This window comes from Gracilinanus agilis, chromosome 3 (genome assembly GCF_016433145.1).
Source record: "Gracilinanus agilis isolate LMUSP501 chromosome 3, AgileGrace, whole genome shotgun sequence".
NCBI classification, from domain to species: Eukaryota; Metazoa; Chordata; class Mammalia; order Didelphimorphia; family Didelphidae; genus Gracilinanus; species Gracilinanus agilis.
In genome coordinates, this window is record NC_058132.1 from 605,725,357 (window position 1) to 605,747,791 (window position 22,435).

At 34.2% G+C, this 22,435-nt stretch overlaps 1 protein-coding gene across 1 annotated transcript in view; it reads right to left on the reverse strand.

Annotated features, from left to right (window-relative positions):
- Positions 1 to 3,089: 3,089 nt before the first annotated feature.
- Positions 3,090 to 22,435, reverse strand: part of LANCL1 (LanC like 1) — a 39,459-nt gene continuing 20,113 nt past the window's right edge. Inside the window, exons 4-10 of the mRNA XM_044667514.1 lie at positions 17,078 to 17,285; positions 12,452 to 12,587; positions 11,764 to 11,910; positions 7,118 to 7,300; positions 4,898 to 5,074; positions 4,271 to 4,343; positions 3,090 to 3,885 (exon numbers count right to left, since the gene is read on the reverse strand). Of these exons, the coding sequence (XP_044523449.1) occupies positions 3,809 to 3,885; positions 4,271 to 4,343; positions 4,898 to 5,074; positions 7,118 to 7,300; positions 11,764 to 11,910; positions 12,452 to 12,587; positions 17,078 to 17,285 (1,001 nt within the window). The 3' untranslated portion in view covers positions 3,090 to 3,808. The remainder of the gene's footprint in view (positions 3,886 to 4,270; positions 4,344 to 4,897; positions 5,075 to 7,117; positions 7,301 to 11,763; positions 11,911 to 12,451; positions 12,588 to 17,077; positions 17,286 to 22,435) is intronic.

The following is a 22,435-nucleotide window of genomic DNA, read 5'->3' on the forward strand; positions in this document are numbered from 1 at the left end:
AATCAATAAACTAAAATAAATAATTATATATGTCTTCTTTCCCCCAAACATAACAAAATAAGCAAAGAAACCAAACCAATTTATGGGAAGAAAATAGTTCTTCTATAAACCAAGGACATATTTGTGCAGAAACAGGGTGCTTTGACTTTGACGGTATCCTTATTACCTACTGGAGAAAGTGAAAATGAGATGGGGAATGTTTATAGTAAAAGTAATAGTAGTGAGGAAATCTAGGAGAAATAATTGTAGGTGTGTAAAAGATCACTTTTGTAATTTTTATTGTTGGATTATAAAAAGTAAGGTATTTCGAGATCTACAAAAGAATACTATGGTGGTGGCAGTGATAAACATTTATTTTAATTTATTCATGGAAATTATTAATGCTCAAGGTGACATTATATCTAACTTCTTTCACCTAAAATCCTACCTGCCACAATGATTTCTAATGTGATATAGTTACACAATTGGCATCAAAGGGAAGAAAAAAGAAGGGAAAAGAATTGAAAGATGATTAATGGTTGCAAAACCCAAATGACTCTAGGTTTACTAGAAACAAACTGTCTTTAAAAAGTTAATTTTAGAGACCAGGCCTAGAGATGGGAGGTTGTAGGTTCAAATCTGGCCCCAGACACTTCCTAGCTGTGTGACCCTGGGCAAGTCACTTAACCCCCATTGCCTAGTCCTGACCATTCTTTGCCTTGGAAACAATACAAAGTATTGATTCTAAGACAGAAGGTAAGAGTTAAAAAAAAGTTAACTTTATCCTATGATGAAAAAAATAGCTCCTAAAATTTCTCATTACTGTAGACAGGCATATATTATAAATAAATACTAACACTTTAAGAATATATGCTAAACTTGTTTCACTATCTTAGGTCCAGGAAGAATACACACACAAAAAAACTCCCCAAGACAGGAAAATGCAAATGAATTTTCATGGAATCAACTTTTTGGAGGTGAGATTTTTAACAAAAATACAAAATAAAAGATACTTAAAAGAAAGCTTGAGTTGAGGTTTCCTACTTTTTGCTGTCTCTGATTCTAGGTAAAATGGAAAAGATGCCATAAAATTCGATACTACCAACTAAAAATCTCACTTAAAAATTTCTAGCAAACTACCCCTCAATGGAGGTTTATTAGGCTATTATTTTAAGGTAATTCATGAATTGTTTGCTAGCAAACTATTTTAAAGTTATACACCTAAGGTATTCAATTAAGGATTTTCTTGAAATCTTTTTTTTGAAAAACAAAACAAAAAAACCACAGCTAAATTAAAATCCAAATATCAACTAGGATTCTCATTGAAAACACAATTTTCATCAAAATAGAAGTCTAGTTGGAGTTAAAAGTGTCTGAAGCAGTAAAAGCTAATCATTGCCATCCTCTATCTCTGAGGAATGTATTCTCTTTTGCCTTGGTTAGCAACTGTTTATGGTGAAGTACAAAAACAGTACCGCAGACATAGAGCTAAACCAAATGCGCTTTATTCTTCACAATCAGCCAAAGGCAGATTAGCATTGCTGTGCATTACATTTTCTTATTACTGTAATTGTCCACACAGCTGATCTGCAATCTTTCAAAAGGAAGGTACAGCTTACCCACAGCACTTTAGAAAGATACATGGGGGGGGGACCCCCACAATTTGTACAATCCACAGAAAGACTTACCAGGAAATTGTGTAGGTTAAGTGTTTTTAGAGTCTATTATCAGCAGTATTTAAAGGTTTAAATTATGTCCACTACTATTAGCTATTTTTATGCTACAAGGAAAATAATAAGGATGTCAACACCAGGAGCCAATATGTAGCCCCAGTGCCAGATTTCAACAGAAGTAGCTTCTTTTTGTTCCTTGTGAGGAGATACTGGTCAAATAGGTACATTCTATTTTCTTAAACTCTTTTTTAAAAAAAGCCTTATAACAGTTCCAAAAAGCTATAGAAAAAAGAGAATAAGAGGCAAGGTCCAATTGAGCCTTCTAAGACAGCAGTAGAGGAGGGTGCCGGTAAGCCAAGAGAGTTAGGGGAAGAACCACTGGTGCCTCAAAACCCTCCCACATCTAACTCTGAAGAATCAGAAAATGGCAAATTGTAACACACAACTGGGGAAGTATTTTTTAAAGGTGCATATTTTTGTTATCATGAAGTCAGTGAAACAAGTTTTTATTTATGATTTTGTAATTTATGTAATTTGTAATTTGTGCTTTATCTGCTCTAGAATCACTATATTTTAGTATATATATATATATATTTTTTGCTAATGGCCATAGGATACTTTTTGCCTAGTTAATCAGAATCTTGGTTTCCAGTTAAACATGGTAGCATTCAAATCACTTTTATTAGAAATATGGAAGAAAAATTCCATAAAGATAAAAATTAGAAAAACAAACAAACAAAAGGTCCCTGGGCTAATTTAGCAGAGGCTCTATTTGTTCAGTGGGGTATTCAGCACAGACATCCAAATTATTTGCCCAATAGGGGGAGCCCAGTTTTGTTTATTTATGAGATTAGAACTAGATGCAAACCAGGTGCCTAAGACAGTTCTATTTGTGTTCAACAAATAATTTGTTGCTATTGTTTGGTCTTCTCCAAGTCTCTGTAGCTCTATTTGGGGTTTTCTTGGCAAAAATGCAGGAGTATTTGCCATTTCCTTTTTCAGCTCAATTTTATAGAAGAGGAACGCAGGCAAATGGAATTGCCCAGTCACACAACTAGTAAATGTCTAGGGTCAAATTTGAACTCAGGTCCTCCTGATGCCTGGGTGAACATTTTATCCACTGTGCCACTTAGCGGTTCTTGTTAGATAATACCACAACTAAATAAACAGATGCTATGCAAGTCTGAGGGGCTCTTTTCAAGAAGTTGGCTGGCTGGATTTTCCTTGACTTTTGCAACAAAAGTGGGATAAGTCCTATCCTATTTAATAAGAAGGTCAGGTTCATATAACTTGATAGAAATTAAAATACTCCACAGCATTAGCAAGCAGTTCTAAAGCACAGTGATCACAAGGCAAGTAAAATGGAAGAAAAGGCTTAGGGAGGTGAAAAAAATCACAATATATTAATAAACAAAAACATGTCTCACTGATCTCATGGTAATGATAAAAACATCCACCTTTTAATGAGCATTCCAAAATTCAGAACATTTACCTAGAGCCAAAAATAATAAACATATAATTATTAGCATACTTTGAACTTTATCAAAACATTACAGTAAAAATTTTAGATTGATTATCATATATAATTTTTTTTTCAATTTGGGAATTCTATAAAAATGCTAGCTTATATCCACTAATAAAAAGATGAATGCATTAAATAAACTCTGAATAGACAATGTGAATTTAAAAAAGGCATTCGGATATCTTGGTCTAGCTTGTGGCTTCTTCTGCAATTTTCCAGAGGAAATATATCTCTGCCCCCTTCCCCACACATGGGCTATAGTATCTTTTCTATAGTCCAAAGGAAAATGAATATTTAATGAGAACTGTATGAACATTAAACCACATTGAAAATATTAAATAATGAGTAGTTTCTTACGAGTTCTGAAATATACATGTTTCCAACAAAATACCGTACATTTCACCCCCTTTTAGGAAAATAACCAAAAGGTATTTTTTCTCTGACCCTTCTATAGTAAAAGAAAATGCCGCAAAAGATATCAAGCAGATTAGTGTGGAAAAGACCAATTATTTAAACACAAAGTTTGGTCTCCTGAGTTGAGAAAGGAGGGTGAAAAGCAATGGACTCACTGTAGCTTAATGTTGGCATATGTAGCAATGAGCATGCAGTGAGATGCAAGGACATGTTTAGCCTTTTACACTTCAAAAGCTGGGAATCTGGCTTTTGCTGGAACAAGAAGGTCAGACAGGAAATAAATTGTCCCAGCCATTCCTGAAGAAATCAAAAGAGATAAGGACATATTAAGGAGATTTTAGTCCAGCATAGTTTTCTGTCCTAGCTTTATTTTGAAATTAAGAGAATAACCTAAGTAGAATTAAAAGCATCTTCCCCTCATTATATGTTAGCCATAGCACTACAGTTTCTTAGTTTCCACATATAGTACATGTACATGCTTTACTTATTTGCTCATTACTCATAATGTAAGGAAATCAAGAATTGGTATAATAATTTTTTCCACTAAATGTGAAGGGTAGGGGGACAGCGGAAAAATTAAAAGGACCAGAAAGATTATATTAACTGGAGAATCACTCTGCTGGTGAAACAGACCAAATGCATATTTACATTATGAAAAAAACAAATAATGTGAAAAGAATACCTTCAAAAAGGGAGAAAGGTGTATCAGGAGTCCTGCATCCATGTTCTCCATAATCTAAACACCACTCCGCAAACTGAAAAGGAAAGTTGTGTCAGATTACTCACAGTACATGGCAAAACTCTAATCAAGACCACTTCTCAGTCTTCATCTGAAAAGTCAAAGCATTTATAGGGAAGAACACTTGTTATCTAATGCTATGGGAACTCCAAGGAAAGCTGAGACATTTGTGGCCCAAAGAAGAGGAATCAATGAGCTATCTAAACAATACATAGTAATATAGAGCTAAACTTCTTGAAATCAAGGCTGTATCACTTTTGTTTTTGCATTTCAACATTTATGAGGGAGGTTTAAATGACTGACTGACTTAAATTTTTATCTGAAAGATTATAAATGAATTGCCAAAGGAATGTAGGATTAAAACTAATAACCTAATCCATTTCTATCCTCGATTAGACTGAGAAATGAAATAAATTGTTTTCTAAAATGAAAATTTAACTTTAATAAACTTTAAAAAGGCTTTTAAAAATTTAACTTTTTTTGTAAACACTACAAAAAAAGAAACTAGAATAAAGCACTTTTTATAATGCTTTGAAAAGATTTTTTTCTTTGGCTGTTCTAAATACCTACCTTACAAGCTCTGTACAGATATTTCAAGTCATTGGTGAGGTTGTATAATGTCAGGAAAGCATATGCATTCCCTGCAGCACCATGGCACAGCCCATATCCTTTTTTGAGTAATCCAAACTTCCAGATCACATCAGCACATTTCAAGGCATCAGTAAGATATTTCTCCTCTTTGAATACCTATAGGCAGTTAGGAAAATCCAGTATTACTGCGAATGATAATTGTAACTTCACTGACAACTAAAATATATTAGATGCAGAAAAAAAGAGCCAAAAAGATCTAGAGAGTCTTAGCAGGATGGGTAAAATCAAAGATGACAAATTTAGTAGAGATAAATATAAAGTCCTGAACCTAGATTATTAAAGTGAACTGCAAAAGTATTAGGTGGGGAGTGTATGCTTACACATTCGCTTTTGTAAATGAGACCAAAAATTTCTGTATGCTCAACAGTGTGATGTTGTAGTCAAAAAAAGCTGCATTTGGCTTTATGCTGCATTAATAAAAGTGTCGTAGTGTCCAAAATGAGAGAGATGGTCCTACTAGACTGTCAAAGTCTATTACATCTTAAAAACTATGTCCACTTCGGTGTGCTGTGTTTTAGGTAGAAAATTGATAAATAGGGTCTCAATCAGAAGATGGTAAGTGGCTGGGACAGTGAAACCTTTGTCTTATGAAGAATAATTGGGAAGAATTTGGGATATTTAGCTTAGGAAAGAGACTCTTCAAATATCAAAGACTGTCATGTAGAAGATGGACTGGGCTTATTCTACTTATCTATAAGGAACAGAATAATAATCAGTAGGTAGGTCCTACAAGAGGCAGAACTTTCTAACAGAGTTATCTAGAAACAGAAAAGACTGACTTTAGGGTAGTGAATTCCTGAACCATGGAAGTAACTACAATGAAAGTAGATAATCTCTTTGTCCAAGATGCTGTAGTGGTGGAGGTGAGGTATGGGGGAGTGGCTTGGGGGGTAAGGGGGACATTGAACTCGATGGCTTTCTGAGGTGCTTTCTACCTCAGAGGTTCGGTGATACGTCTATCAGAAGCTGGGAATTAAGAGAAATAGAGCAGGAGGGAGGGTCATAGAAATGAGAGATCCAATGACTAAATGATGTTACATGAATGGTAACTAATTTTACTAACACTCAGTGGTTCTACTTATATATTAAAAATGAATGTGACTTTGTATTTGCAAAGGTTTTTTAGAGTGATCGATGAAGTAGCATTAACATCATCTAATTCATATCAAGCTGTCATCATTAGTCACCTCCCATAGAACACATGGCTTCTTTCTTCAGTGACAAAGATACACAGTTACTAGGAAATGAGGTTGAAGAATATTCAGGAAATTTTTCTCAAGTGTTTACTCCTTATTTTGGAAAGCACAATTCCATGTATGGTTCATACACAATAAGAATTGAACATTATACTTTATAAAAAATGAAGGAAATACAGAGGGCTTATAAAATTATTAGTTACATGTAGGCTGACTTGTTTTATCCTTTCTACCTTTCAAATTCTGGCCAAAGAAGCAGAAATAGAGCTTTATGAGAATATTCTTCAACATTTCATACCAAACCGGATTTTATGAAACCATAAGGCATTTTCTTTTTGTTATGGCTCCTTTGTAGTAAGAGGAAGAATGCTAATATACATGTAATAAATCAATGTTAAGAAGAATAGGAACAGATTAATATGGGGCACAGAAAAGGGTAATTTGGGCATTCTAGACAATATTCCAAAATGTTGAATTTGGTTGTTGAAGCTGGCATTGTCTATAAACAATTAGTGTCTATCATTTATAAAATACGTATCACTATACAAACAAATGCTGCCTTAGGCACAACAGACTAAGCATCCTTCATGGATGCCATTCATTCCTCCACCACCCTACTGCAAATCTTGTTTGTAAGGACAATTAAGTATATTCAACACCACATGGCCATTAGGAGTGTGCCAGGAGACCCTTTTAAAAGTCTCTGCTGGCAGTGACTCTGACTTTATTTAAGCCTGATCCCATTAATTTTGTGTTGTCTTATGTGATGCATTTGGAAAAAAATATTTTAGTTCTTAGGTAAAGGCCTTCTAAAAAGAGAGGATTTTTGATATTCTTTCAGAAATTATTAGGAGAAATTTCACTTTGTGAGAGTTACTGAAATTATACTTTAGCTTAAAGTTGTTCTCAATTCCCTTTTTTAGGATGAGAAAGAAGTTTGTACCTTGTGTGCCTGAGTGAGCATGTAGATAACCCCAGGGGCCCCATGGCACCAGTGGACAAGGAGATCTCTGGAATCATCCACACATGGAGGGTAGTTGCCGGAAGGGAATTTCAGCTGGCAGACATAGTCAATGCTGGGCTTGACCACATTATGCAACTTCACTTGGCTTATCTGAAGGCAAGGCTAGGAAACAAAATGATACTTTAAATCCAAACAGGTGTTAACATACTTAAAGAATTTCCAAATTAAGAAGCAAAGTAAATTTACCATATGCTTAAAAAATTCACTTACTTAGACATTTAAAGAAACATTTACATTCAATAGTATTTATACCTCAACTTTTAAAAACTGGCTTCATTGTTAAGACAATACCAGACTGATTATTAATCCTACTGAAATGAATAGTCTACCTTTTAAAAAAAAGCTTTTCTTCCTAGGTCTGAGAAACAAATTTCAAGGGCATTTTGGGTTCTAGTTGATCTTTTTTTTTCCCTTTCAGATCTCTTTCTGTAACTGGAGGTTATTTTTTTTAGTTTGAAGAATGGAACATTTCTAATTAGGATTATATATGTTATATAATTTTTGAATCTAGGCTTTCAGTAGAATTCCTAAAGAGGCTAGTTATTTCATGGACTCATCCATGTTATTCTGCTACCTAAAAATCCAAATAGGCATCAACATTACTTTAGGAATTTCCTAAAGGCAGAAGAAATTTATTATACAGTTGAAAATTTTACTTCTTTAGACATTTAAGAAAGTACTTGCATTCAACAGCATAAACAGCTTTTAAATGATCGGCTTCAATCAAGGCCTGTGTGGGATTTGATTTTATTATATTCCATTCAGCTATTTAATCAGTTAGTATTTCTTCTTGTTCATCACTAATTGAAACAATCTTCTCTACTATAACATATAGTGCTTATGGATGAGTATTATCTTTGCTAAAATCTTTTCTCTTTAGCCATAAGTCCCTCAACTGTACAAGAACATCAACAAGTGTTGAACTCCAATTAAAGGAAGCTATGCAACTCATGGGAAGTCAGTCAATAGCATTTATTAAGAACCTACCACATGTCAGGAACTATGCAAAGCTATGGAAATACAAAGAAGGGTAAAAATAGTCACTACTCTCAAGGAACTGACAGTGCAATGAGAGAGACCTTATTCAAAATCTTCTTACTTTACATTCCATGTGAATTCTACTTGTGCCAAGTGTATATTACTTAGGTAGGTATCTCCAAATGGCATTAGGCTCTGAGACTTATTACACACATAAAACTTAACTATTTTTTTCAAGCGAATTACACAAAATCCATCGAATGCCCCTTAAGGTTTGTTATCTGAAACTATGCTCAAGTAACATGTGCTCATTTGTTTTTTATTGATCTTCTTTTTCCTGCAGGGTTCGTTTCAAGAGATTGTCCTATATAATGAGAAACGATTTTCTCAATTCAAGACATTCTCCAAAAGAAGTGAATGCCATAGCAGGAACATTTAATATAGAAGTCCAAGTCACAATATTTTCAGTTTCCATAGTTCTGAAGAGGTTTTATATACTGATATAATTTTGGTGGCTTTCCAAATTAAAAAAATTGCATAGTGCTTACCACATGATACAAACGTGTGTGTGTGTGTATATATATATACACACACAGACATATAATCCACACAAGCATAACACACGTCAAACATGTCTGTATATGTACACAAGCACGTATATGCATACATTATATACACACATATTAATGTGAATCATGATTTCATCAGCATAGAAGAAAAAAGTGTAGGAAATTTGTTGATGTGGAAATTTTCCCCCATCAATGCAAAAATGATGATTCATCAAACCCGGCCTCAGCCACTTCCAGCTGTGTGACCCTGGGCAAGTCACTTGACCCCCATTGCCCACCCTTACCACTCTTCCACCTATGAGAAAATACACCGAAGTACAAGGGTTTAAAAAAAAAATGATGATTCATCTGAGTTATCTGGGACACTGAGAGATTAAGTGACTTGCCGCATGGTCAACAAACTGTGTCAGAGGGAGGACTTGAAAGTAGGTGTCCCAGATGCCAAGGTCAGATCCCTATTAATTATTCCATTTTGTTTTTCTCCTTATCTTTAATTAATTTAAGTATTTATGTAGGGGGGAAAACCTTATTATATCTAGTGGAGTTTACGGACATTATTGTGACATCGGGGAGGCCAACGAGACCATTAAATGAACATTATGGCCTTCTCGGAAACAACAGAGGCACAAAGTTGCCCTCTTCAATCTCTCTCTTTGTCATATTACAACCAAGTCTGATACTGACATTGGAATCATGACATTAGAGCTCTAAATGTCCGCCCATTTCAGTCAGTTGCAGGTTTTGTTCTTCATACATGTTATTAAATAACAAAAAACATATGTGGAATACTTTAATAAAGAGTTCACTGAAAAGGGAGCTGCCTTTATCAGTAACAGCCTCATTCAGAACAAAGAGCCATCAAGTTAAGTATTCCACCTTGCTACTCCAAATATAAAAAAGGAAAAAAAGGGATGTTAAAGACATTTCCTAATTTACGTTCAAGCTATTTTTCCATTTGTTTTCCTACTGTAATGGTTTCTCGAAATGGGAAGGGAAATATTTGTCTTCTGATCCTCAAGACTCCAGATCTTTCCTTCTACAAAGTACAGTTTCTCTGTTGCTCTTTTGTGTGTGTGTGTGTGTGTGTGTGTGTGTGTGTGTGTGTGTGTGCGTGTGTGTGGCCAATGCACTCGCACGCGGGGGGAGGTTGTGGTGGCAGAGTTGGATTGTACTTTATCTAGCTGAGGGCCAGAGATCTTGTGAGAAATAATATACAGACCTCTTGACAGATCTTAACCCAAATGACAGGAGACTCCTTAGAGTTTTAGTTCCTTTTCATATATACTCTCACCAAAATGTCCTTGGGTTTGTTTTTTTTAAGTTCTCTAATTTAGTCTCTGCAAATGCCTTTCACATACCACTGTTCCCTCAACATACTGTATGCTCTGTCACTCAGATGAATCCACCATCTGTAAACCTTAGGGTTCCTTTTGATGACTTGGAGTTTTAGGGACATTAGCAAATCTAAGTAGCACTACCTAATTTAGTCCACAATTCCTTATTTATAACCTTAGGTTTCAGTAAAGATCAATTTAAAACTCTTTTACCTCCATAATATTGTTGCCTAAAAATGCATCCCCTATTTAAAAACATGGAGTCAAGGCTTCAAAGCAACAGTCATAAAAACCATTTGGAACTTATTTTTTTTTTTTTTAAAAAGCAGATCAATGGAATAGACTAGAACAGGGAGGCTCAGAAACAACAAAATTTAATTAAGCCAGTTTTTAGTTTTTATTTGAAAAAAAAAAGAGCTATATGATCATGCTTCTCTTTTATCAATATAAGTATTCTTAAAAAATAAACAGGGTTGGTAAACACAATCACAAAAGATAAAATAGTTAATTTTGGTTACATGAAACTGAAAAGATTTTACACCAAAAAAATTAAACCAACTAGGGTAAGAGGCAAAATGAATGACTGGTAAAAAGGACAACAAAAACCTGCATACCTATACACACATGCATAAATTACACATACACTACATAAAGATACACATATATATGTATAAATATGTAAACATATAAAAAATCAAAAACCATTCTCCAACAGATATGTGGCAAAAGATATGAATAAAAAGCTCTCAAAAGGATTGCAAACCACTAACAACCATATAAAAGAATGCTTCAGATCACTAAAAATAAAACAAAATCAAAACAAAACAAAATCAAAACAAAACAAAACAAAACAAAAAAAGCCCTAAAGTTTTCAACTTATACCCTGCAAATTGGCATCATGTCAAAAAAAGTTTGGAGGGTACACTTGTAGGAAGATATGTATACTGATGTATCATTAGTGGAGCTGTGATTGGTATAATGATTTTGGAATGCAATTTAGAATTGTACAAATAAAGTAACTACGATGTTTATACTGATTCACAGGTTCCATTACTGGATTTATAATCCAATGAAGTTATTGATAAGATAGCTTCATATTTGCCAACATACTTATCTCATCACTTTTTGTGATAGCAAAAATTTTTTGAAAAAAAAAAAAAAAAAAAAAGCACAGGCATGGCTCAAGAAAAGTGATATAAGAAGATACTCCTAACTCTTTTGCAGATATGGCAGATCCACATATGGTGCACACTGTGTATATTTTCAGACATTTTTGATGCGCCAGTGGGTTATGCTGATTATTTTCTTTTTTTGTGGGGAGGGTCTCTAAAAATACTCATTATATAAGAGAGCTTTCAGGGAGAGAGGGAAAGATGCTGGGAGGAAACTATGGTGATATGAAAACAAAGAATATTAACAAAAATGTATTAAAAAATAAAACAATTCTAAGTAAAAGTAACAGAATTTACTTCTTTTGGTAAATATCTTAAATAAATAAAAGAAATAATTTCTAATTGTATAAGGCACAACTCTTTAAAATTATGGAACTGCCTTACTGCCTCCAATCGCTTTTCTCACATTCTACCAAAATCATGCCTTCATGGAACCAATGAACCTATGCTGCTTATCAGTGTCTGAAAAACTGGGAAAACAACTTGAAAATTCTTAATTTAATTATTCCTACCTGCATCAGGTAGTAGTAAATACCTGCCAGTCCATGGGCAGCCCCTACATAATATTCTTGATACCATTCATACATCAGTGGTGTCTTTGAAATGAAGTTTCTCTTTCTGGCAAGATTCTCACCTGATGATAATATCATTTCACAGACCTGTAGGAGGGAAACAAACATGAATAATTGAAATATTAGAAAAAAAATATCTTGGCATGGGACAAGGAATTTGTCTTAAGAAGTATGGGAGAATTAGGGATATGGACACTAGTCTTTGGAAATTATTGTAATTTTGTACATGAAAGCATTCATAGTTCTTTTCTGAAAACAAAACAAAGGTGAGGGTTCCTAAATGCTTTCAGGTAATAAATTATCTGTCAGAAAAAACCCAATATTATTTACATAAAGAAGGTCTCTATGTACAAAGAGACATCTGACTAATTCTCTGATGAAAAGTGATAAAATTCTTTAATGGAAGTGACATGGTTGCCAGTTGGCATCTCTACATAGGAAGTTCTCTAATAGCTCTCAATATTATGTGGTATTTCTTGAATGTGTCTGAATTTGAGAGACCACATGCTATTTCAGAATACCTTGAGTAAGAACAAATTCATATTTTGGAAAAACAGTGAGCAAGTGGATTTCATCAATAGCATTAAACAAAAAGTCAGTATACAGAGAATGTTAAAGGACAGGTTACCTGTTGAATATGGTGCCGAGGAATCTTTTCTTGTCCAAAGTTCTCATTCACAAAAAGTAAAGCATAAACATAACCCATTCGTCCATATAGCATTTCATCAGGAGCTCGGGGGTCAAGCTTATTCAGGTGCAGTAGGCTGAAAAACAAAAAGATACATGTAAGGGAATTGGATGGAATGCAAAGGGAGACATGTAAATAGAGCTCTTTCTGCAATTAGTTCTGTCTGGGGTTTCAAGGAAGTTATATATACCTTAAGGTAAATATAAAACTTAGGGATCAAATACAAACCACCAGCAGAATACTGACTCACACAAAAAGAATACAAGCAGAAATGTGCTTCTGATTAGCAGCTTTGTGATTCTAACTTTTATCTAGTTCTGCAAAATGAAGCCACACATAATTGTTCTTGGCTCTGTGAGCCAAGAAAGAGGCAGCATAGCATTAGTGGATAGAGAGCTGGCCTTAAGAAATCCTGGGGTCAAGTCTTACTTCTGACATACATTTTGGTAGTTATTTAAAAGAGCTAAGTTTCTTAAGGCTGCACTAAGTTGCAGAGAAGGTGCTGATAGGCACTGGTAGAGGGATTTTCCTTACTCAAAAGTTTTTAATACAAATGAAATAATAGATACATTTCCTATTCCATTTAGCTTTAAATCTATGATTCTGAGTGCAAAAATCTTTTGATGCCTCAATTTCTAAGTGAAATTAATATTGCGGAATTTATACTAGAACTTCAAAAACAAAACTTTTTATGCTACTGTTAGACTCAAAAGATTTCAATACCTCTCAAGTACTGTTTTTTAAAATGCAAAAATCGAGTTCTAAATGCATTGCTTTAGAAGCTTGCCCTGTGGAATGGTAAAACTTCTTGGAGAAAAGGAAAATGGTTTACACTAAATTAAAAGAAAAAGTACCAAGGGTGAATGATTTTAAAAAAGGATCCAGATTAATTCCTGTAATAACTAACAAGCATCCTGAATATGTCATGTGCTAATAATACTAAAAGCTAACATTATGTGGTACATTAAAACTTACAAAGTATTTTACATATACCATCTCATTTGATTCTCATAACCTCTTTGTGAGGTAGGAGCTATTATACCTCCTTTTAGAGATGAGGAAACTGAGGCAGAGAAATTAAATAACTCTGCCCAGGATCAGACAGCTAATCAACGTCTGGACAGAATTTAAACCCAGGCATACCTGAATCTAAGACTGCTATTTTATCCAATAAAAACAGAATAAACTGATTTAAATGACCTAAACTATTTTCAGATTTAAGTCAGACTATTGATGGTTGATGCTTGAAAACTCAAAGAAGGCTAATATATTTGTAGATTACATCATATTGGCTTTGTAAACTTTGAAAAACTTTATGAGTAGTCTTGAAAAAATTTATTGGACATACTTAAAAAAATAGGCTTGGTGGCATTCTCATTAAGAACTCTGGTGTAATGTCTTTTAAAGTAAGTGGGCAAAGTTATACAGTACCTGAAGGTAAACAGTTGTATGTATAAACCAAAAAATAAGCTGATTAAGGAATCAGTCATCTGAAATATATTAGCTTTAAGGGGGCATTTTCTTCTAGGTGTAGGAAAAAAATGGCATCAAATTTAGCTGCCAAATCAAATATTTACAGCTTGAGCACACAATCCTTCTGTAGCTGTTACACTGGTATCTATGGTTTTTTGAAAAGAAAAATTCCTTTGTCTCATGACTTTTGGTGTTAATTTTATCCCCAAAGCAGTTATGTCAAATCACTCAGGCTAAATAATACACAAATTGCAATTTTTCCTTACTAGCTCCAGAGTCTAGTTTCCTATAAAGATATGAATTATTATTTTCCTAAAATGTTATGACCACTTGTAAATAAGACACATTTTAGGATATAAACAATGTTTTGAGTAAAAATTGGCATCTTTTAGCTTTACAAGAATTCTTCAAGAATGCTAAACATTTCCATTGTAAGTAGTTCTAGGTTTTCTTGTGTCTGTTAATTCAGTAATACTTTTCAGGAATACTACGAAGATAAAATCTACTTGTCAGTTATAAGCTAATGGAAATCCATGTTCCATAATAAAGATATGACAGCAGATGCTTTTAAAATATAAAATGTGGTATAATGGAAAGAGAATTAGTTTGGAGTCAGAGAACTTGGGTTCAAATGTTAGATCTCTGTGGCTTTAGACAATTCATATATTTCTATGTACTTAAATTTTCTCATCTAAAATTGGTGGTGTGGTGGTAGGGAATGGGGTGATCTCTACAAAGGTTTCTTCCAGATATCACCATGATTTCTATGATTCTGCATAGAATTACAAATGAAAATAAGATGTGGCTGCAAAGCTTCAGCAAGAGAACCAAAGTATTAGTAGTCCTTCTGTATCATAAAAATACCAAGTTTTAAAAAAATGTAATGCCTTCTAGAGTAATGTTTTTAAGAATTCAGCTGACTTCCTATTTCACCAAAATAAATCATCAAATTGTCAAGGATGTTAATGAAGCCTTTTCCATTGCCATTCTTTTTCCTCAGATTTTTATAAAGTCTCTATTTTCCAGAGATACAAACTTAATAATTGCCAATAGATGGCAGTGCAAAATTAGAATTTTGACTAGCATGAAGCCAGTCTTATCTATCTGCCATATGAAAGTTCAACGAAGAAGTGGATATTCTCTAAACATTTTATAATAAAGGATAGTATCCTATTAAAATTATCTTCTACAGTTTTGGAGCAAATAGCTATCTCATACTTGGTTTTAAATTCAAGTCATGAAACTCTTCATTTGAGTTCAATCATTAAAGGCAATGCTTTTCTTTTAACTACATGCTTTATATTTTGCACAATGGTGTTAAACTGAAGACATAATAGCATTTATAAAGCATAATGGATACTTTAAGTATTTTTAAAATCTTAAATTTCAGGAGTTGATATCTGCTTCTCCATTAATTTGTTTTGAAATGCTGGTATTGACTGTAACATGACATTTTTTATTACAGGAAATAAAATTGAAGGAGAAATAAAAGCATATAAAGAAACAATTTTGTCATCTCTCAGACATTTTTCAGAGTGTCTAGTTGTTTGGGGGAATTTCTGGATTGCACAAGGAAATCATCTTAGGAAGTTTTTCCAAGAAGCATTTTCCAGACATATTTATCTTATAAAAGGAGATAAAAACCATAAAGTAAAAGTTCCAGATCATCCTCAGTATTAGTGGCAATCAATTATGTAAGAATCACTCCCCTGATTATAAAATTGTAATAACGACATTCATTTGGGGTCATGTTTTGAGATCTCTGAGTAGGAGTTAGAATAGTAAAAATGGGTATAGGATAAACTAGGAAGCAGAATGACTTGTGCTGCTTATTGTTTGTTTAAAGTTATATAAGGCTCCAACTTACACAAATTCTTGTAGTAGTATACTTTGACACTGACACTCTAAAATTCTTCATTCCCAAAAGATGATTTATTTAAAACATGTAAGAGGGTTTGGCTAGGGTGTGATGCTGGGAGCAGAACCCATTTCACTACACAACATAGTTTGGGTGCTAAATTTATTTTTATCAAAGGATTGTTGTGTCGCATATTAGATGGGAAATAGTAGGAAACAAAAGGGAGATAACTTAGAAAAGGAGAGACCAGAAATAAGCAAGTAAATAAATAAATAAATATCAAATAAGTATGAAGAGCTGAGTTTTCCTCAGCTGTGATAAAAGTATTAAGATAGATGGGCTCATCAAGTACAAAGTTCTGATGCTACTAAATTTGTAATGAAGTGATTTATGGCTTTGTTAAAAGAGAAGAAATTATATAGGATCTGTAATTTATTTTTTCAAATTATTATAAATTCCTTTGCTCTGTTATAGTCTTAAAAACTGAGAAGAGAAAGCTACTGCCATAATGAATGCATTTTCCTATCACATACCCACATTTTGTACTCCTTGCCTGAAGAGAAATTCTAAAAAAAGATGGATTAAAATTTTGATAAAAAGTGTTTATGACTATGGTGGTCATATTAAAATTGGAATATATGAATTGGGCTTACCTCATCTATTATTTTGTAATCTATAAAAATGAGTCATCAAAAAAGTTTCTGAAGGACTCTCACCTCACATAGCTGAAAACTGAAATATAGTCTACTGGTTTTTATGTTCCAACTTGCATTGAACATGGAACAGAACTCTTTTGTGGGCTAATGTTAGGCAATTCAGCCTCAAGAGAAGAAAACTATGCTAACTAGCTTTAAGGGTAATCAGTACTTCTTCACTTGTCACTGCTGCCTAACCTAGGCCAAACTAGCTGGTAAGTACCACACAAGGAGTTTCTCAACTGAACAAGGAATCAAGTGATAGGAATTGAGTGATTTGGTTCTATTCCTAGCAATGTCACTAAGTTGCTGCTAAGCTGTAAACAAACTAATGTCAAGATACTCTCTCTGAAATAGAAACTATAGCCTAATTACAAAAAGGGACTTGGGCATGAGTTACTCAATGATCACAATAAGAACACCGGACTTTATAAATACAAGGTAATGTCATTAGAATATTCTTAATCCCTCGCTTACTCATGTAAAACATATGCAATAAGTGATCTCTAGACATGAGAATCCTCCCCCAGAGAAACTTACCGAGTGATGCAGTCCTCTGCTTGTTTCTCATTCCCCATCTTGTGGTAGACTACTGCTCCTACTGCTAATGGGCCACCATCCCCACAAAGGAAGGTGATGGTGCGCTTGGTCAGGCAGTTTAAACTCTTTTTTACGTATTCATGGGACATCTGTAAGTAGACTGGGTCTCCATATACATCATAGAGATGTAAGTACAGTAAAGCAATGCCTGGAAAGGAAACATTTGTTAAAGTAGGTGAGGTCAGCTGATGTTCTCATTGGTAGATGTGGGGCCTGGAGTTAGGAAGAAAGTGAATTCAAATTCAGCTTCAGACATTTACCAACTGTGATCTTGGACAAGTCACTTACCCTCTGTTTGCCTCAGTTCTCTCAATTGAAAAATGGGCATAACAGCACCTACCTCACAGAATTGTTGGGAGGATCAACTGAGATAATATCTGTAAAATGCTTAGCACAGTGCCTGGCATGTAGTAAGGATATAAAAATATTTATTCTCTTCTCCTTTCCTTTATTCAAAACAGAATGCAACTACTGATTGTGTACATTCTTCTATCATCTCCAGGGTAATGAGTACATAAGACACTCAATAAATATTTGTTAAATAACTGAAATGAAAGAATCAAAGTTGAAGGACAGTAATGAATAAGAACTCAATTAAATAATGTTTTATGGTTTCTTTAAATAATATCTCTCACAACCAATCAAGTTGTATGAGTAATATTATTTCCACTTGATAAGGGAACTTAAGGGAATTTAAATGACTTGCCCAGCGCGTGAGTGCCAGTAAGTAGAAAGATCAACTAGGCCAACTCTTTCATTTTACATATGAAGAAACAGAGACCCAGGGACATTAAGTATCTTGCTCAAGGTTGCACAGCGACTAAATGGTAGAGCTGGGATTTTAACCTCAAGTGTCAGGAGGCTTTCTGGGTGGCCCAGTGGACAGAGTGCTGGGCCTGGAATCAGGAAGACCTGAGTTAAAATCCAAACTCAGACACTTACTGGCTATGTGAGCTTGGACAAATCACTTACTGCATCTGCCTCAGTTTCCTTATTTGCAAAAATTAGATGGAGAAGGAAATGGCAATATCTTTGCCAAGGAAACTCCAAATAAAGTCTCCAAGAATCAGATACAATTGAACAGCAACTAGATGTTAAGAGCTGAGGCTTGAACCTACCCTTTCGATTTTAAGCTCATTGCTATTTCAATGATAGCAGGTTGCTGCTCTTCAAAGAAAATAGCAAAATATTGATCCTTATTAGCATCCTGACTAGCACATCAACGCTTTTTTCCTTTCTCTAGACATGAAATTTTATCAGTGTAGGGAATTCTTGGTGAGGAAACTCCCTCTATCCAATGCACATTAACATTTTTTCTTCACCTTATATGTAGGCTTAGAGAATTGCCAGGCACTGAGAGATAAATTAATTTGCTTAGGGTCAAACAGTCAGTATAGAGGTGAGAACGGGACCCAGTTCTACCAGAATCTGAGGCCAGATCTCTCTGTACCATGCCATGATACTTCTCTTATTTCCAGTGATTAGACAGCCCAGCTCCATGTACAAATAAGCAGGCATCTGTGAGCATAAAAAGAGAAACTAGCTTTATGCCTCAATAAGAAGACTTCAGTTTTTCTTTACAAGATGATTTTCTTCTCAAAGATTAAAAAGAAATACTCTACTCTCCTATTCCCATCTTTTTGTTATTCAATCTCGGGGAAAGTATATCCTATTTTCTTTCACTTCTTTTCTATAGGTGCTCAGCTGCATTAGTGACACTATCAAAGTTGTATCAGTAACTTTGTCTTTGAGCCTTACTCTACTCCTTTCTTAGCCTACTCTTGAAGATCATACAAAACTAAGGAATCTTTAGGAGGCTCTTATTCCAAAAGCTTGCCACAGTAGGTAGAACTTCCCTTCTAAAGCCCATTGGTCTCAGCAGACTCAAGGAGTATGAAGTAGAGAACCTACTTGCCTGCAGCATTTCTAGAATTTTCATTCTCCTTATGGTATATTTTCCATCTCATTAACCATTTCTAAGAAGACACAGGTCCTGTGTTTAAATCTAAATTAATGAAGCCCATCTCTGTACAGATTTCAATGCAGGAAGAATGCAGCCTACAAAATCACTTTCCACTGTACTGAGGCCAATTTTAAATTTAGATCATTTTCTCATTTTGCATGGGTAATCTCCAAAGCTTTGTGCTACAGACAATTCAATTTCACATGTATATTAAGGACAAATTTCCATTTCCTGCTAAAGTTAATAACCTAGTACATTCCTTTAAGGCAGCTCAATGTTAGTAATTCCACAAGCTGATGATCAGAGGTACCAGTGCTTGGAGTTTGTATGTACAAGCACATGAAACTGTGTTTTGGGATAGGAAAAAAAAATCTCTTTTCACAAGTGATCAATGTCAAGTGCTTCTCCTTGAATGAGGTCCTTAATAGGTTTTATCTCCATCCACCTAACTCATATGAGAGAGTGGTAGTTTTTAAATTGTTACCTTTTCACTATGCAGGCAGCTTCTATTCCCACTGCTGTCTCAACTGCCCTAATTAAGTAATGTAAGCACCATGGCCAGATAACTGACATGACTGAAGTCTAGGAAAATAAAAAGGGAATAAATACAAGCCTCATAACTGTTTCCTTCTACAGGCCTTTTCCATCTCATTTTCAGAGATTTCATTGCAGCATACACATCAATTTTTCTTTTAAAGGAACTTGAGCTATCTGAAAGCTTTAAATGTAAAGTTTGGCATATTTTCCATGATAGACACTAGATAATAATTTCTTAAATATTGTCCTGTTTTAAGTGAAATAGGATAGCAATTCCCTTGTTAAAGAATTTATAGTTTAGATATAGACAAAATGCTTCAAGACAGAAGACAATTAGAGTGGGGGGAACTGGAGGAGGTTTTTTTCTAATTTTAGTAATCTATCCAAGATCCAAGTTTCTATTCTTTAGCTATACTTTCTATGTACTCAGTTTTTACATTTCTAAAATAATGGATCTTCTATTTCCTTCATTTTATTCATGAGACTAAAAAGCATTAAAACTAAAGCATAAGAGGGCAGCTGGGTAGCTCAGTGGAGTGAGAGTCAGGCCTAGAGACAGGAGGTCCTAGGTTCAAACCCGGCCTCAGTCACTTCCCAGCTGTGTGACCCTGGGCAAGTCACTTGACCCCCATTGCCCACACTTACCAATCTTCCACCTATGAGACAATGCACCGAAGTACAAGGGTTTAAAAAAAAAAAAAACTAAAGCATAAAATATGCTTTAAACAAAAAAGGGGAAAAGTTACCAATTATAATGGTAATAATGTGGCCAGATCAAAAAATTACAAGGCCAAATAAAAATCAATTCAGCAAATAAGCTGAAGTTTTTAAATGCAATGTTTATTCCTACAAAATTTTAATAGTATAAGAAAGTAAAGAGAAGTATTTTAAATCCTCAGTCCTTCAATGTCTAGAAAACCTTGGGTGAAATGGCTTTAAGGAAGCTCCATATACAATCATCACATCATCTTTATTTGACCAAAAGTTTCTGGACAGGAACAGCAAGGGATTTGAAGGCTGAAAAGTAGGTATCCCTGCAGGGTTATATAAGGAAAATTTAAAAGCTTCATATTTCCATCTATCCAACTTATATGTACATTGCTTCTGGCCCCAAATCTTTATAAAATCTTTATATTTGTGAGCAATAAATTTACTCTGAAATTAAGAAAAGAAAACCTTATAGGTGAATTATTTCTCCCCCAAGTTAAAAGTTAAACATTTAACCTCAGTCTCTTGCCAGAAGCATGTTTCAATCAAGTTCGTTGGTCAATGGAGAAGCAAAATGAAAACATTAAGATCCCTCAAGGAGACTAGAAAATTGCATTATCTTTTTTTTTTTTTTTTTTTTTTTTTTTTTTTTGTGGCAAGTGAAAAGGAGAGAGGAAAGAGAGGTGTAGTGTTTTTTGAGATTAGCCAAGCAGAATGCTAACTATCCAAAGAAGAAATGAAATTTTCATTTTATAGCTACTTTTGGCTCCAAGGCAAAAAAAAAAATTCTTTCATTGTCTTAATTCCAACTTGAAATTCCTATCTAAAATGGTTTTTGGAACTGATTACTTAAGGGAATTTATGTAAAATCAATAACCAAAGAACTTCATGGCAACTTGTCACACATTTTGTTCAGTAAATACAAGCAGCTATAATTCCCTATTCCCTTTGCATTTGGAACTTTTGTAGTTTGGAAAGGACCTTCAAAAGTAATTTAGTTCATATCCTCACTTTACAGATAAGGAAAAAGAAGCACATAGTAAACTGACTTGTCCATGGGCACCAAGTTGCAAGTGGCAGAGTTAGGATTGGAACTCAATTCCCTTAACATAAACTTCTAGACAGTAAACTCCCATTGATCCAAGATTGGCACAGTCGAAAGCTTGTTGGATTTGAAGTCAGAGGCTACTTACTACTGGTGTTAATTCACTCCTTTCCCCCCTCCCATGACTGTCTTTTTTAACTCTAAATCTATGGTCCTGTATAATAAAATATATATCACATTCAAAGTATACTTAATACAATTTTATCATTCTTTGATTCAGGAAATATTTTAGCATCTTACAGTATTCTAGGTCATCATTACAACCATCAATTTCATTGTAGAATACCACCAAAGGAACAGTAGTTCTATGAATTTTTTGTAATTTGGATTTTGATAAAAGAGTTTAATAGTAGTGTAGTAGGGAGTAATGATTGAAAGTCTAGTATAAATAAGATAAAAGTTGTGATATTAAGAATATGAATGCTATTGAAAATTATAGGCCAGTTTTTGCTCCAAGCAAATGAATGTGACCACATAAACACTTTTAGTGGCATTTACAATTAAAGGATTCTCCTTGATTTGTTGTTACTGCTGGATATTTAGCTGTAGAAGCTGGGATCGATGTTGCTTTTCTAAAGATGTTCAGAGGTTATCTTCTTGTAAGCGATTTTCTCTTTACATTAATGCCATTGATACTTCAAGAAGAATTTTCAGCAAGAAGAAATGCTCTACTGACAGTTAATTGCAGTGAAATCACTTACTTGATTTCTGGTTAATCAAGGTGTTCATTTCCCCAGTAACAGCAATTGAGACTAGCTATGATGACATTTCAGGTAATAATTCTAAGGTCAGAATACTGAAGACTTAGAATTTACTCTTTTTCAGAGGAAATCTTAAACCTCTGATATTTCCTTTGGTTTACTCTAAGATGTATCAAGAAAGTAGGGTAAGTACCTCCTACTACAAAAAGAAAAGCCCACCATATACTCTGCTCAGTATTAAGTACTGATAAACATTCTCAAACAACTTTTCTGAAATTTTATTC